This window comes from Anguilla anguilla, chromosome 1 (assembly GCF_013347855.1).
Source record: "Anguilla anguilla isolate fAngAng1 chromosome 1, fAngAng1.pri, whole genome shotgun sequence".
NCBI classification, from domain to species: Eukaryota; Metazoa; Chordata; class Actinopteri; order Anguilliformes; family Anguillidae; genus Anguilla; species Anguilla anguilla.
Window position 1 is genome coordinate 66,067,668 of NC_049201.1, and position 17,777 is coordinate 66,085,444.

At 37.0% G+C, this 17,777-nt stretch overlaps 1 protein-coding gene across 1 annotated transcript; it reads right to left on the reverse strand.

Moving 5' to 3' along the window:
* Nucleotides 1–1,964: 1,964 nt before the first annotated feature.
* LOC118231319 (H-2 class II histocompatibility antigen, E-S beta chain-like) lies at nucleotides 1,965–16,404 on the reverse strand. Its single transcript, XM_035425021.1, has 6 exons — nucleotides 16,270–16,404; nucleotides 7,697–7,966; nucleotides 6,512–6,793; nucleotides 6,269–6,382; nucleotides 5,295–5,321; nucleotides 1,965–2,630 (listed from the first exon to the last, which is right to left on the reverse strand). The coding sequence occupies exons 1-5, from the start codon at nucleotides 16,322–16,324 to the stop codon at nucleotides 5,296–5,298; spliced, it is 747 nt and encodes a 248-aa protein (XP_035280912.1). The 5' UTR covers nucleotides 16,325–16,404; the 3' UTR covers nucleotides 1,965–2,630; nucleotide 5,295.
* Nucleotides 16,405–17,777: the final 1,373 nt, after the last annotated feature.

Below are 17,777 nucleotides of genomic sequence, written 5' to 3' on the forward strand. Positions count from 1 at the left end.
TTGAAATAGGTAGTAGAATCAAAAGAATTACAATGCAATCAAGTCTCTTCCTGTTCTCTTCCCTCGACAAGTGACATTTCAGTATGTGATGCAAAGGGATGAGATGATTAAGCAATTTGGGTAGTAAGACCCTCCCTCTCCCATCCCCCCAGGTTTTCATTGTGCAAGTAGTCATAAAAGAGACACACATATGAAAGTCACTTAAAAGGATGTTTGGTCCCATGTGTAGCCTGTATGCATCATGACAAAGTCTACCAGTGGAATAGTGCGTAAGGTGCAGGAGGTATATAACACCAGTGTTCCATGAGAAAGACAATGAATTCATGTTTGTTTTGAAAACTTTGCCTCAAGTGACCCTCCAGAATACATTATAAAAACTCAATTTGTTGCAGATTTGGTCCCTGTCATACACCAGAAGTCACTGGGAAAATACTTGTGCTCTGTGTAGGGGGCATTGCAATCATTAAAAACAGAACAGATCTTGGCCTCATCTGTCCACAAGACCTTTTCAAGAACTCAGCTGGTTCTTTTAGGTACTTCATAGCAAACTGTAACCTGGCTATCCTGTTTTGTGGCTAACTACTGGCTTGCATCTTGCAGTGTTGCCTCTATAAGTTCTGTTCATGAAGTCTTCTGCAGACAATTGTTACTGACACGTCCACGGCTGCCTCCTGAAGAGTGTTTCTGATCTGTGGGACAGGTGGGGGGGGTTTTCTTCATTTTGGTGAGAATTCTTCAATTATCTGTAACTGTAGACATCTTTCTTGGCCTAAGCATGAGTGTGTGAGTGAATGGTGTGTGTGTCCTTCTGAGGCTGCAGTGTGTGTTTATCATTTTTGCCTATTTATTTCTGTGAGAGGGTCTTGGCAATTGAGTGCATTTTAGACAGTGTATTCATTTGGTTAGTTCACTTCTAACGATCACTTATAAAATAATTCTAATGAGCCCATTTAAAATTGTCTCAACATTAATCTCAGGTGCTTTTCACTTGCATATCCTTCATTTTATAATTATGTAATATTTTACACACACACACACACACACACACACAGACACACACACATATAACATACATTTTAACATACATTTTTAGAGAAGACTCTACTTTTTACTTTCTCTTTCCACTGTTAGGATATTTTGCCCTTATTTGTGGAGTCAAATGCAGGACGATGAAGAACACACTGACAAAGTTTCCTCAGAGGATTTGATGTTCAATTCAATGCGCAAGGGAGAGACAGACCCAGCACATTCGGGCGCTGTGCTGAGAGAATCTCTGCCGATCACGCTGTGTGGTGTCTGGATATACAGTTTGCAGTCATACACATCAAAAGGTTGAGTTAAGTGGCGGGCCGGAGACAAATGGTCTTGTCCCTTCCTGGGAACCCTCGCAGCCATTTAGCATAGGAATGTTACATCCTTGCCGCAGACACTAGAGGTGTTATACAGAGACACACTACAGAGGTGCCAAACATAGAGGCAAGCAAACTACAGACACAGTATGGTATGAAAAGGAAACACACTACATATAATATACATACATATATATATATATACTAAATAAAACTGGGAACCTATCACCACTATAACAATGGTTTCAATATGATGAACATTCTAAAATGACATTTCTAAAGATGGTTTCCAAACCACGATTCACCTGCTGGAATGATTTTCCAAAAAAAAAGAACACAATTTTTGTGCCCTTTCAATATTGTTTCAAAACAAACCTGAAGTGTAGCTGTAGAAAATTCTAGATTGCATTTAATGAGGTTTTCAAGGATACCATTGTGCTATTGGTCCTAATGGAGCACCATTTTCAGATATTTCATTTTTTGTTTAAACCCTTTTTGTGAATGTACACAACTTTCGGTGACCAGTGAAGTATCTCTTTTGTTTGAAAGTGTACTGTCTACATCTGATCTGAGATAGTATTGACCATAAGATAAACACACAGAATCTCTCTTCTCTTGTGTACCACATAATGTGCAGTTAGACCAGGCTTTTTTTATTTTTATATTTATTCAATTTTATTTTATTATTTATTACAGCATTGCCATTATGAACTGTAATGGATTTCTTAAGCGTACATAACTCATACAACTAATTATAGGACTTCAACTATCAAATCAAAAAGTTATATGAGGAATTTTACATTTGTCATTTAAAATTTATAGGTAAACAACAGTCGTTTCTTTGAAACTGTGAAAAAATTTGCTACATGAACAGAGTAGTCAATACCATTGAAGTTTTAAGAAAAATACTACTAAAAGAAAAAACCAATTAAGTTTACAGTAAACAGTTGATATATGAAAATAGACCTGTAAAATACAACATAAAAGATTCAACAACTTATTAAACATTAGTACAGTATTAACAGAATGGCATGCAATATTATGTTATATTGTGTAATGCAGATGATAAGAATTTGTGAAGCAATGCCCTGCTACCCTTTAAATGATTTGATATATTAAAATAGGGAAGAAAAGTTGTTCCCACACTCCAAAAAACATCTTAATCTATGTCCAATCAAAGCAACGCAACAGTGAATGTATCAACATATTATTGAGATCTCAAATGTAGCCTATGGTTTTAAGTCCATCCTCATGATCCACTTCTTTATGATTATTCAGCATCTAGAAATTTCAAAGAAATCATATAGCTAGTTAGTTCCACATATTTAAGTTTCCAATAAAAAATAATATTATTGTACAACATGCATGACAATTTTAAAGTGACTGTAAAGGTAAATCCGTGAATGGCTTCAGACTAAATTGTATGTGGTTATTATGGTATGTATCAGACCTGGGTCAAATACATATTTGTTTTGGATTTAAATACTTTTCTGTGTTCTATTGATCTTGCCTGGTATAATTGAGCCTGCCAATATGACCAGAAGGTGGGGTTTGCACTTTTTGAGGGTATTTCATTGGTTCCAAAACACCAGACAAGATCAGTAAAGCGTAGAAAAGTATTTGAATCCAAAACAAATACGTATTTGACCCAGGTCTGGTATGTATTACATATTAGCAACAGTAGGAGAAATCAATTGCATTGCAATATTGACTTACAGTCCCCTCCAAAAGTATTGGAACAGCAAGGTCAATTCCTTTGTTTTTGCTATACAACTGACAACTGAGTTTGAGGTCAAAAGATGTGCATGAGATGACAGATCCGAATTTCATCTTTTATTTCCTGGTATTTTTATGTAGATTTGTTAAACAACTTAGAACATATCACCTTTTGTATCAGACAACCCAATTTTTAGGTGAGCAAAAGTATTGGAACATGTGACTGACAGGTGTTTCTTGTTGCCCCGATGTGTCCTGTTAGATTGATTGGTTAAACAATAAATAGTTCTGAATGTCTACTCTTGGTTTAAGCCTTGGGTTTTGCCTGTGAAAACTGCATTTGTGTTATAAAAGATAAACTAACATGAAGACCAGAGAGCTGTCTTTGGGAGAAAAGCAAGCTTAGAAAAGAGGGGAAATCGATCAGAGCCATTGCACAAGCATTGGGGAAAGCTTGTACGACAACTTGGAATATCCTGAAAAAAAAAGAAACCACTGGCGTACTGAGCAACAGATATCGAACAAGTCGACCAAGGAAAACAACAGCAGTTGATGACAGAAACATTGTGAAAGCTGTAGAGAAAAACCTCAAAACATCAGTCAGTGACATCACAAACAATCTCCACAGGACAGGGGTGAAGGTATCTCAATCAACCGTTCGAAGAAGACTTAGAGAGCAGCAACATAGAGGCTATACCACAAGATGCAAACCACTCATCAGTAGTAAGAATCGGAAGACGAGATTACAATTTGCAAAGAAGTACAGAGATGACCCACAAAAGTTCTGGAACAAAGTTTTATGGACTGATGAGACCAAGATTAACCTCTACCAAAGTGATGGAAAGGCCAAAGTGTGGAGAAAGAAGGGATCTGCTCATGGTCCAAAATATATAAGCTCATCTGTGAAGCACGGTGGAGGAAGTGTCATGGCTTGGGCTAGCATGGCTGCTTCTGGAGTGGGCTCACTAATCTTTATTGATGATTTAACTCATGATGGTAGCAGCAGGATGAATTCAGAAGTCTACAAAAACATTCTGTCTGCCAACTTACGGAGATATGAGTCCAAACTAATTGGGAGGAACTTCATCATGCAGCAAGACAATGACCCAAAACACACTGCCAACACAACAAAGGATTTCATTAAGGAGAAAAAGGGGAAGGTTTTAGACTGGACAAGTCAATCACCAGACCTTAACCCAATTGAGCATGCATTTCACCTCCTGAAGAGGAAATTGAAGGGAAAAACTCCCCGAAACAAACAACAACTGGAAGAGGCTGCAGTAAAAGCCTGGAAAAGCATCACAAAAGAAGAATGCAACAGTTTGGTGATGTCAATGGGTTGCAGTCTTGATGCAGTTATTGCAAGCAAGAGATATGCTACCAAATATTAAGTGTTATTTGCTTTCATTTACTTAAATACTCTCTGTTCCAATACTTTTGCTCACCTAAAAATTGGGTGGTCTGATACCAAAGGTGCTATGTTCTAAGTAGTTTAACACATCTAGGTGTAAATACCAGGAAATAAAAGCTGAAATTCTGAACTCTTGTCTCATGTTCATCTTTTTATCTCAACCCCAAATGTATTCAGTGTATTGCAAAAACAAAGGAATTGGCCTTGCTGTTCCAATACTTTTGAAGGGGACTGTATATCAGTCTAAACACCTTCATCAGTTTCTATGTGGGGACTGAATGGGTGGAGTTCAATTAATTACTAGGTTCTTACTTTATTATTACTATTGGGTCCAGGTGCTTCATGATGTCATGAAGGACTTGACGTAACAGCCAATAAATGTTCTCTGTCCTTATTAGCTTTGCTTTAAGCTGCATATGGGAATTGGATTACATTCAATCTTGACACTGAAAAGATCTACACAATGGCATCTTGATGGCCAATCAGAGCAAAGATGCGCTTTTGTGACCAAATTTGCATATGGTGGCTACTTAAACCACATCCCATGGTTGGGAAATTGTAAGAACGACATCTTTTAATTTCATTCTACTTTGCTACACATTTAACAATGAATAATTATTTCGTAAAATTTGGTGGATGTGTGGATACATCCCTCTGTGAAAATTAATGGTAATTTCAACTATATTCAGCCACTTCACAATCACTTTAAAAACTACTAGTAGTCCATAAGATGATGCCAAATAAATACTTTCATCATAACCATCAGTGGAATAATCATCCTTGTCAAAATCACAGTCATAAGAACAATAAAATCTTACCTTAATTTGATGGGACCAGAATTCTCCCTGTTCATCAAAAACATAGAAAACACAATTAATAACCGATGAACTGATTCTTTTTCTATCCTTTGTGTCATTTTTCCTGAACTGGAAACATAACATGCACAGTGTGGTCAAAGGAAAAATACAAAGGGCATACAGAGCAATTACATTAGCCAGTGCACTGTGGGGGCATGTATCTTGGATTGTAAGCCAGAGCTGCTAGAACACTAGTGGTCTACTGCTGCAACATTAATAGTAATAGCAATAACAGCATTAACAGTAAGAACAATAATAGCAATATCAAAATAATTTACTGTAAATAATTATTATGACATTAGAAGAGGAATCATGCAAACTTCTTGTTACACTTGAAATCTCCTGCAGGGGATCTGTGCACATGGCTGCAAGGCAAAGTGCAATCCAAGACAACCATATTCCTAATGAGTACACACCATGTATATGTGCACCAGTGCATAAGCTTGTGCATTGCCCTGTGAACTTTGGGGAAAAAATCGGTCCTTAGAAAAGCACTTAAAGTTCAGAGCCTAAATACCCTGTCTAATATATTATTATCATACCAATTTTAATTTATAATGGGCTTCACTAGGGAATTGTAATCACAAGGGTCAGTAAGCATTTTAATTCCTGAGCCCCTGATCAAAACAGGCAGTATAACATAATAATATAAGCAATATAATGAGCATAGGTGACCATTTACATGCCACAGCGAAACCATTTTTAGTCAGGGAATGTATTTGTTATTTTAATCAGGGGCCCAGGAATTAGCAGAAAATTTTACACTCACTGGCACTGGTGTTTACAATTATCCAGTGAAGCCCATTGTAAAGTGCATTAAATAAACATTGATTATATTTTAACATAAATAAAAAATAATCCTTATCAGATATAACACAGATTAGAAGCGCATGGTATGCTCAATGTTAATCGGTGATTGACAGCTTGCTTCTTACCGGTGGATTTCTTCTTGTAATAGACCACTCCAGCAATAGTGATTATCAGCCCCAACACCAGGCCAGAGGCCCCAATGATCACCTTGTTTCTCTTTACCTCAGACATGGTGGGGTCTGAAAAACAATATTCTCCTTCAGCCCAGAGTTCTTATTCCTGATTTGAATCTTTTTATTACATAATACACCGTGTGTTAAATTGCTATTAAAAACACCTGTACATTGCCTTACAAATCATTGTCTTACCCCACTTGACCTCTTTGCCTTTCGGGAGACTTGCATGCTCCACCTTGCAGGAGATTTTCTCTCCTGATTTGGGTGTGTACTCCAGATGAGAGTGGATCTGATAGTACCAGTTTCCATCAGCCAGCTCCTCTGTGGTGGTCACATCAGACTTTACCTCCATTCCATCTCTCAGCCAGGTCATTTTGATTCCTCTGGGGTAGAAGTCATAGGCACTGCAGACTAGCTGGGAGGTGTGTTTGTGACTGCCATGGGTGGCAGATATTACTTCGATGGTGGGTTCAACTGAAAACAAGCATACACATTTTATCTCCATTTTCTCATACCATATTATGCAATTTCCCATTTCAATCCTGCACTATATCCGCTCATTTGTTTTCTATGAAACATATTATTTGATATACTACATTATGTCCATGACTCCATCATGGCTTCCATCATAAAACACAGAATTAGGTCTTCTGTTGCAGAAAGGCTCTCAGTTTAAATAACCTATTGAAATATTAACAAGGATAAGGGCCTTTCTTCTGGAGAAGAACAAGGCATGTATTAGGCTGGTCTGAAGGTCTCACAGTATTGAAATTGAATTTCCTCCCATGCATATCTGCAAATATGGTTGTAATACCTATAACTATAGAGACCTTGCAGTGGAAAAAGTTTTAATAAAGCTGCACAGTCAAATTAAACATCAAGTCTTAAAGATCAATCTTTAACAGGTGAAGGAATTATTTGTTGACCATAGGGATGGGAAATAATGTAATATTGTGCAAGCATTTTCATGTACATATTTTACATATAATACAAGTTGCTAACCTTCTTTGTATGGTTTATGCATCCGTACACCAGCAAAACAACTAACACCATTTTGCAACAAAATTTATTTTTGTCCTGTTTTATCTATCCCTATGTGGTTCACAAACACTCGATACGGTACATCATGTCCATATGCTTAATCATAGTCTGCTTCAAAGACATGTATTGTTTCATGCCTTTAACACTCATCAACATTTGCCTTTACATAAGGATACACTATATATGCATGGTTTAATTTAACGTATTTACATTTTGCCAACCAAAAAAAGAAATTATTTTTACCAATCATTTTTTATCAATAGTCTCCCTGTTAGTAACTTCCAAGTTTAAGCTTCTGAACATATTTGTATTTTTATCACTTTTATAAACACTCACCTGTATAATCCAGTATGGCGTCAAAGCGCAATTTAGCATTAGGCCTGCAGTAACCATCCAAATTAGTATGCTGACGGTCAGCCTCCCCGTCTCGGTTAAATCTCTCTGCATTTTTCACTCCATGTTCAGTGTAGCCAATAAATTTATTCAGAGTGCTGTTGTATCTGCCGTATTCTAATTTATTGAAGATGTATCTGTCAATGAACTCGAGGTCCTGCAGGCCTCTGGAGCTGAAACGGCACTCTCTCTGCATATGGTGGAAATAGCCATCTGATAAATAAACAAGAAAAAAAACAAACAAGCAAGCAAATCAGAACAAATGTGTCATTAAAACAGTCTTAATGTAAAGGTAATGTAAATGAATTATAAGGAGGGTTGAGAGATTGCTGCGGGGTCAGGGGTTGGGTGGGGGTGGGAGAGGGGGCGATGTGGAGGGCTGGGGGAGGTGAAGATTTGGGAGATGCTGTGGGGGTGGGGGAGTGGGTGCATTGTGCTGTTACATAATGATCAAGAGGCAAATGGAGAAAAAAATCAGCAAGGCATTCTTCTTTGATGAAGCAGGTCCATTTAAACATTTCTGAAAGGGGTGCTATTACTAAGTGAATAGTTCAATTAAAATATTCTAGATATTTAGAGAGGTTTGTGATGTCCTGTCAGCTTTACAGTGGCTGTTATAGGGGCATTCAAGGGTGTGAAAATATACTTTATCTGTTAGGAATGTATTTTTGCTATTTTAGCTTGAGATTTGAGATTATTACTTTAACTCACTTCACAAACTTGCAAACTTCCTCTCACAGACTATGGAGTAAAACTGTAGCGTTTTCTTTAAAGCCAAAAGTTGAGTCTTGCACACTTGCCTTTTTGCACAAAAGTAACCCATTCTTTCTTTTCTGAACCACATATTCCTAGTCAGGGTTGTGGACAATGACAACACAACATTAAACTCCAGACAACATTTAATGAACACAGTGTGTCAAAAATAGAAGACACACCCACAAGTGATGCCATGCGATCATGTCAGAGGCTAGCTCAAGTGTCCTTCTTCCTTCTGTTAAACATGACATTATAACTAGTTTGTCACTTGCACCTCTGTAACAAACAGTACAGCTGCACAAACATATAAATTATGAATATACACTCACAGAGCATTTTATTAAGTAGACCTATCTAGTACCAAGTAGCAACCCCTTTTACCTAAAAAAACAACTTGAATTCTTGGTGGCATGTATTCAATAAGGTGCTGAAAATATTCCTTAGGGATTTTGGTCCATGCTGAATCGATAGGTTCCCAAAATGCTCGATTGGACTGATACCTGGAGACAGTGCAGGTCACTGGAGTGAACAGGTCACTGTCATGTTCGTAGAACCAGCTTGAGATGATGTGTGCTTCGTGATAAGGCACGCATATCCTGCTAGAAATATCCATTTAAAAAAGGGTAGACTGAGGCTATAAAGAAACTCGTATGGTCAGCAACAATGTTTAGGTATGTTGTGGCATTCAAAAGATGCTTGTTTGGTATTAATGGGTCAAATGTGTGTCGGGATAACTTTCCCCATGCCATTACACTGCCACCACCAGCCTGCACCATTGACACAAGGCTGGATGCATCCATGGATTCATGCTGTTTACCCCAAATTTTAACCCTACCATCTGCATGTTGCAGAAGAAATCAAGATTCTTCAAACCAGGCAATATTTTACCAGTCTTCAGATGCTCTTCTGCACATCAGTTGAAAAAAAGCTGTGATTTGAGCATTTGTGGCTTTTCTGTTCAGGTTATCACAAAATTAGATTTGTGTCAAAATTATCAAACAAAACATTTCTGACTGAGAACAACGAAATAAATATTGCAAAGAAAAACATTGATTTCTAGAGTAAAACCTAAGACATTTGAGTTTGGAACAAAAAGGAAAAACATTACAAGTAATTTTTTATATGCCTGTGAAAAATATCTGTTGTCTTTGATACTTGATACAATACTTTGTTAGATACTTTTGCTTTCCTGTAGCAGAGAGCTGTGACAAATTCCCAATGGGCAAACTACCTCCACGCTACGGCAGGACTACCTCCCACAGACGGAAAGCAGAGCGTCTACATCGGCCCTATGTCACTCTTCTGAGCGTGCTGTCTGGGTAATAAAGTGGCCGGTGAGTGAGCTGCTGACACTATTGTCACCGTGTTATAAGTGTGTTCTCCATGACAGTTCTCAATGACTTGGTCAGTAAAAAATTGTCAGCTTTATGCTTAGCTTTGCATGCCATGAAGAATAAAATCCCCATGTTGATATTGTGCTACATTGTGCTACACTGCAAACAATTACATAAAAAGAGGTAACTTTTTTGATCAAATGAAAAACATAGGTAAATCAATAGGCTCCTAATTAGGTTGTTGAACATGTGTTTAATTTCTTTCATAATTCTTTTCTTAAACTTAAGACAATGCAGATTTGACTCATTATTTTCTTTGTCTTTGAATTCATTATCTTCCTAATGGTTGGTTTTCCTGGCCAGCTGTCCATACTTTCACCAGTTAAAAGCCTATTGATTCACCTCAGTTGTTAATTTTAAGTTTTACCTCTTTTTATGCAATTGTTTGCAATATAACACAATAAGCACAATATGAACAAGAAAATTTAAATCTTTATGGGTAAATAAACCCTCTAAACAAGAAAGCACCTAAAATAACAGCTTGCTAAACTATTGGGTTTGCAGTTGGTTGGAATAAAAACCAGCCTACACCAAGACACGAAATAAGCACTTTTCCCTATTAGTATATATAGTATAGTATGTATATATACCTATATATACACACAGTCGGCTCCAGAATTATTGGCACCCTTGATAAATATGCACAAAAAATGCTTAAAAAAATTCTAAACTAAAAAAATAATAGTTATTGACATAAGCTTTATTTCCCAACATACGTAAACGAGTGTGCTTGATTAATGATTCATTGGAATCAACCAAAGTCATTTTTTAAATAAATAAAATATTTCCCCAAAAAACAGGTTCCACAATTATTGGCACCTCTGGTTTAATACTTTGTGAAAACACCCCTGGCAAAGATGACAGCCATGAGTCTTTTCCTATAATTTGTGATAAGGTTAGAGAACACATTTGGAGGGGTTTTGACCATTGCTCCATGTAGAACTTTTTAGATTCATTGATATCTTTGGGTTTGCACTTATGGACCCCCCCCCCCCCCCCCCCGCTTTAGTTCAGACCACAGGTTTTTGATAGAATTTAAGTCTGGAGACTGAAATGGCCACTGTAAAACATGGATGTTGATTTCACTTAAGCATTTCTGTTTACATTTTGATGTATGCTTGGAGTCACTGTCCTGCTGGACAATCTTCCTATGACCAAGTCCTAGCTTCTTAGCAGAGACAACCAAATTTTCTGCCAGAATTTCCTGCTACTTTGTTGAATTCATTGTGCCATTGATCTAAAATAGTGCCCCGGGACCACTGCCAAAACAACTCCAAAATATCAATGACCCACCTCCATAGTAGGTATGAGGTGCTTCTCCTGTATGCATTCCTCTTTTGCCGCCAAACATGTTGATGGTGCGTATGGCCAAAACATTCAATTTTGGTCTCATCTGACAATAGCATTCTCTTCCAGTCATAATTCCAATGAGTTTTGGCAAGCTCCAGATTCTTGGTTTTGTTTATTGTGCTAAGTAAGGGCTATCTTTGTGCCACCCTTCTAAAGAGTTAGTTGGTATGGAGCTGCCATTTTATGTTTTTTTTAGACTTGTTGACCGCAAGAAACAAACCAATCTCTGCAATTCTTAATCAGTGATCTTTGGGTTATTAATGGCCTCCCTCACCATCTTCCTCACCGTCCGTGGGGACAACATGCACTTGCTTCCTCTTCCTGGCAAATTTGCAGCCATTCCATATGTTTTAGACCTTTTTATTATGTGGTATGTTTATCTGTTTATGTCTTTTTTTGTACCCATTACCTCACTTGTGACGGTAAATTACTATCGTTCTCTTCTGAATTGACAGTTATTTGGCTTTTCCCATGCTGATGGATGACAAAGGGATTTTGCATGCGTGTTACCTCATTTTTATTCTCTAGTGAAACTGGAAGTGATGGAATGACACAGTATAGTTCCTTTAGACTGAGATGAACTAAATTAAGTAAAATTGTATTGCTAATTTCATTTTGTTTGATTTTACTTACAATAACTGTTAGGGGTGCCAATAATTATGGCACCTCTGGTTTTCATAAAAAATTTGATTACTTAATAAAAAAAACATTGAAGCATGAGAGTAAATTATTGAAATAAAGGTATACAGTTTTCCCATATGTTTGAACATAACATATAGATTATTATCTGTGTCATTTATTAGATGCAGCCTTTTTTCTTCATTTTTTCTTCAGGGGTGCCAATAATTCTGGAGCCCACAGTATATATATATATATATATATATATATATATATACAGTACCAGTCAAAAGTTTGGACACACTGGCTTAAATCTGTTTTTTCATGATTAAAAATGCTTTAAACTGTATAAACTTGTGTATAAACACTTAATATTTCATTATATGATATCTATACTTATATAAGCAGATAATCATAAGTGAATTGCATTCAAAAGTTTTTAAATGAAAATGGAAATCTTGTAAGCTCATTGGGGGGGGGGGGGGGGGGGGGGGGTGCATTGTTTTGTTATTTAAATATCTTGGTACATACTGGTGTTCATGATGACCTGTAGAATTTTTCATATTTAATGAGCTTACAAGATTATATTAAGATTATCTGTTTATATAAGTACATATGTCATATAATGAAATATTAAGTGTTTATAGACAAGTTTATACAGTTTAAAGCATTTTTAATCATGAAAAAAACTGGTTTAAGCAGGTGTGTCCAAACTTTTGACTGGTACTATATATATATATCGAATAGCATGTCCAACAGCATGCATTTTGTCAACACTATTTCTTGCTGACAGTTGCCGTTTTCCTGAAAAAGTTACATTGTAGATAAGAGCAGTTTTGCTATGTCTATAATTAGTAAAGGTACCTAACGTTAATGTTGCTTCACAAATAATGTTATCTCAAGTCTAGCTAATGATAGTTTAAATATCTTCAGATATTTGTGTTACAACACAGCCATGAAGCTACTAGATCATTGAAGTAATGAAAGCAATGTTAAGATTCTAAGACTAATGTTAGGCACTGTTAGCTAAACAGCATTCAACCCTAGCATTGTTCACTGCAGCATAAAAGCATCACCATAATTAAACCAAACCATAGCTAATGTTAGTAATAATTCACAATTTTATCAAATAAAATGTCAGCTGAACAAATCCACTCACCAAATCTGACCGATATTATAACCTTTGCACTCAAAGCCGATGATTGGGTGACATGATTCAAGTGTGTTTGCACTTCAATTCTGTCCCAAATCAGGCCCAACTACATTACACTGCAAGTGTATGCATGCACCATTTCCATGCATACAGCCATGTGGGCTACACTCGGCTGTTACGGGCCGCATTAGGATGGCAGGTATGCCATCTGCCATGTTACGCCTTGGCAAGGCATGCCCCATACCTATAGAGCACTTTTTGGGTTCCCTACAGAAATAACCAAAATGACCACTGACTTTTAGAACATTAACTTCTGTACGTTTTGACCTCATGTTAACAGACAGAATTCACAAACTTCAAACATCCACACAACAAAGCCCTAAACTTGATTTCATGTTTCTCCTTTTTCCTGCAGGTGTTTACATCATCACAAATGCTCCAGTACCACAATCAATAATTCTCCCCATTGGACATTTAGCTATAGCAGCCTATGACAACATCGGATCTTGAAAGCAGCCAACTGCTTTCAGGATACTTGGATGCACACGCAAAATTACATTACATTACATTACATTACAGGCATTTGGCAGACGCTCTTATCCAGAGCGACGTACAACAAAGTGTATAACCATAACCAGGAACAAGTATGACGAAAACCCTAGAGAGAAGTACCGGTCCAAGTACAGGGAACAACCGCATAGTTCAACTTGGACCCTGATGGTTAAACTGATTAACACTAACAACGAGAACGGCAACAACGCAATCTATGGAAAAATAAAAATAAATAAAAATACAATTAGTCGTTAAGACAGGACATATAAGGATAAGGAAGTGCACACATTTTTAAAAAATCTTTTCAGCCACCATCTTTGGTTCATGTGGAAGCTTTCTTACTAACTAATAAGTGCCAAAACAATGAAAACTATTGCTTTTACAGTTGTATAATTTTTGTGGGAAACTAATTTATATTTCTGAAATATATATTTCTCTGTCACTTCACATGCAAACCCCACATAATATCATTACATGACTAGGGATGAATTCATTCATTTTAAATGAATTATACCCCTGCTATAAAACAACACTTTTTAAACCTGAACCAGTAGTCTACCTAAAACAATGAGCAAATGACGACATCTGTTTTATTGCAAAGGCACGTACCATTGTTTGAATCCTTCTGGGTAAAATACAGCCACACTTTAGACAGATTCGCTTTCAGCATTTTGACAGAGTTTAACATTAGCTAGCTTGCTAATGAGCCAACAGAGTGAGTGTAATGTTAGTACAGACAGAACCAGACCTTAATCTGTGTTGCGATTCGGTCTGGTAGGTAACATTACTGGTTGTATAGTAACTGGTGCCTGCTACCTTTTGGTACCAAACCCTATTCATGACTCAGACATCTACAACATGACTACAAGGTAGGCCCAAAGGTAGGCCTTCAGGCTACTATTGCAGGCTTTGCCCAACTAAAGGCTTGTTCTGTGGGGCTACTGCAGCAACATTATACACACAGCAACCTAAAAGATCAAAAACATTCAGGCAAGATAAATGACAGTCAGTTTGATCAGTCATGGCCATTCCAGGAAGTAAGCGTTTATAACTTCATTTCCTTACGCAATATTGTTCATCATCATGTATACAATACCCCTTTAAAAACACCTCCATGCAAAAATATGACAAACACTTTCATTTAGGCAATTTGTCATTTGTGGCAAAGGAAAAATGACTGAAACCATGTGTATGTGTTTCTTTGAGCTAGAATGTATGGACACTATATGACCAAAAGTAGGCCTATCTGGGAAACCCTTGGTTTGGGTGTGCTTTTCATAAACCTGAAGCATTGGATACAGACAACTGTTAAAACATATAGTGCTGTCATTAAATTTTTTTTAGGTGTAACACAGCTGAATTGCACATTGTTTCCACTATAAATTATCTGCATTTGACACTTTCGTGTGACATAAACATTCACATTAAGATGAAAAACACAAGGCCAAGTCACTTTAAATTATTTTGGAAACAAAGCATTGCTTTGTAATAAAACTTGTTTAATTTGTGCGAGCCAAGATAGGCAGGATTGTTTGTTTTAATTTGACCTCAATTTGATATTAATTTACCAAGATTTCACAAATCGGAATTAATGGCTTATAGACAGTGCTTCGTATCAGAGTTTTTTGACACATTGAAAGAGTTTTTTGAGTTTAATGATACATAAAACTGTTTATTCAGCCTGTTTATTTTCTTTGAATTTTCAAAATCATTACATTACAGGCATTTAGCAGAAGCTCTTATCCATAGCGACTTACACATCTTTCTACGTAGTATTTTACATTGTATCAATTTATGCAGCTGGATATATACTGAAGCAATGCAGGTTAAGTACCTTGCGCAACTGTGCTACACTGCCGCACACGGATCCATAACGGGTTGCAAGAAATGGTACTGAATCTTGACAACCTAGGCAATTATTATCTAATACAATGGGAGACCTTTAATTTCATCTGTCTGGAAATTACCCGTCGACTGAACTGTTTTGTAAAAACTACATTGATCTCCAGTCATTCTGTTGTCTGTCTAATAAGTTCCACAGCTGAAGTTCCACACGTGTCGCTGCCACTTTGTGTTTATGGCGATACGGTGGTTTTGAGAATCGATATAATATTGTGTTTGTCACCGCCAACTTAATACGGGCAACCCCTGTCCAATTTTTTATTTATTTAGTGTCGATATGCTACATCATAGTGAAAAGCTACGCTCAGTTTGCTATTTATCTATTTTATAGTTTGGTTAGTTGGCGATGGGCTTTGTACGGTTCGAGTAATTAATTAATTAACTGAGAAATTTACCGTGGAGTTTGTAATGAATTCGCGAGTCAATGATTGCCTGGTCCGACGTCGGTCCCCCGGTCAACCCTATATGCACCAATATACTGGCTGGTAGACCACTTTGTGCTGGCCATTGGAAAAGTATATCGCAAGCCAAAAAAGTGTGGGTAACCCTAGCCTACATAGCCTACACTCACACCCACACACAATGCGCGTATTTCTTAACATACGTAATACGACCATAATACGAATTTAACATATGCTCGCATAGCAATATGATTTCTGTATAACATTCTGAATAGACAACAACAACAACATCATCATCAATAATAATAATAATAATAATAATAATAATAATAATAATAATAATAATAATAATAATAATAATAATAATAATATGCCGTTTAATGTACGTACCAGTTCCAAGCAGTAAAAGCAGATCAAGAATACACAAGGATTTTAACGTGGCCATATCTAGTCTTCAAGGCAGAAGTGTACAGTTCGCTGACTGAAATACAGTGAGGATTAAAAAGTTGACTTGCTAGTAGCCTATAGAGCAGAGGAAATTACGCAGGGCACCAATCCTAACTGGCGACAAAGTAATGTAATGTGTTGCTAGGTAACGTAATTTTCCCTTGCAAGTGATTTACTGTAATATTTGTATATCCATTTCATTTTTAAAGAACATCGTGATATTTTAGTATCACTGCTCACTGACTTAATAAATGCAGCTATTGTAAGAATTTACCCGGATGGAAATGAGCAAGAGTGACATACCTGTGTTTAAGTCTGGAGCAGCTGATCAAGCAACTATTACAGAGCAATCACTATTCTCCCTGATTTATCCGAAGTACTGGAGAAGGTTGTCGACATGAAATGTATGGGTTATTTAGAAACAAACCAAATTTTACACCGTCTGCCATTTGGATTTCGCCCGAATTATACTAGGCTACTGTCAGTGCAACTTACTTCCTTTTGGAAAAACAAAATATTCAATAAATAAAGGTCATCGGGTGGGGGCAGGTTTTCAGGACCTCAAAAAGCATTCGATACCATAAATCACAGCATTCTTATAACAAAAGTATCCTCAATTTATCCTTAAAATTTTTCTGAAAAGCATTGTTTTTGGTGTGAGTCGTATCTCGATCCGGAATCGTCAGCAGCTTGTCACAGTTAATAGCAACAAATCATCATTCATTAACAAAATGGGAATTGTACAGGGATCCGTACTCGGACCCATTCTCTTTATTAAATTACATTCCTGACTCTTGTCAATGAGACCTGGTCTCCAGACGTACGCGGATGACACCGTCATGTGTCTGGTAAGACTATTAACGCAGTTACCATACAGTTGACAGAACACCGAAAATCAATAGAAAAATCGCTGGATAATTCCTGTTTGACACTTAATGTTTACAAAAATAATAATAACGGTGTGTAGGCTATTCATCCCGGAGACGGCCCACACTCCAGACGATCGAGATATGAGCCTGATAAACAGGTGACAGAAGTCAACCGGAACCATGAAGGTCAAATTGTGCTCATTTAGAATAATGAGAAACTTAAAAATGAGAAACAGTCACTGTTCCATTTGAAACACGGGAGCAGTCTTTGTGCCATCCATGCCCCAATAATGAACCCTCTTTCAAAGACTAGGATCGTTCCCTCTTGCCATATTGATCCAAAATCGAGGTCACCTGGGCCTGCTCAGCATTTTTATACATACTACAGAGCATGATAGGATGTAAATTGCTCAATTGCATTATGCATACAGCCCAGGCCAAAAGTATTAGGCCACCTGTGGTTTAAAAATATACTTGGTACAGAAGAATTCAGTTAATATTAGCACATTTATTGAATGACAAACCAAAGTACGAAGTCAATTTCTACCTACAATAACAGAAAAAGATGATTTTTATGAAACA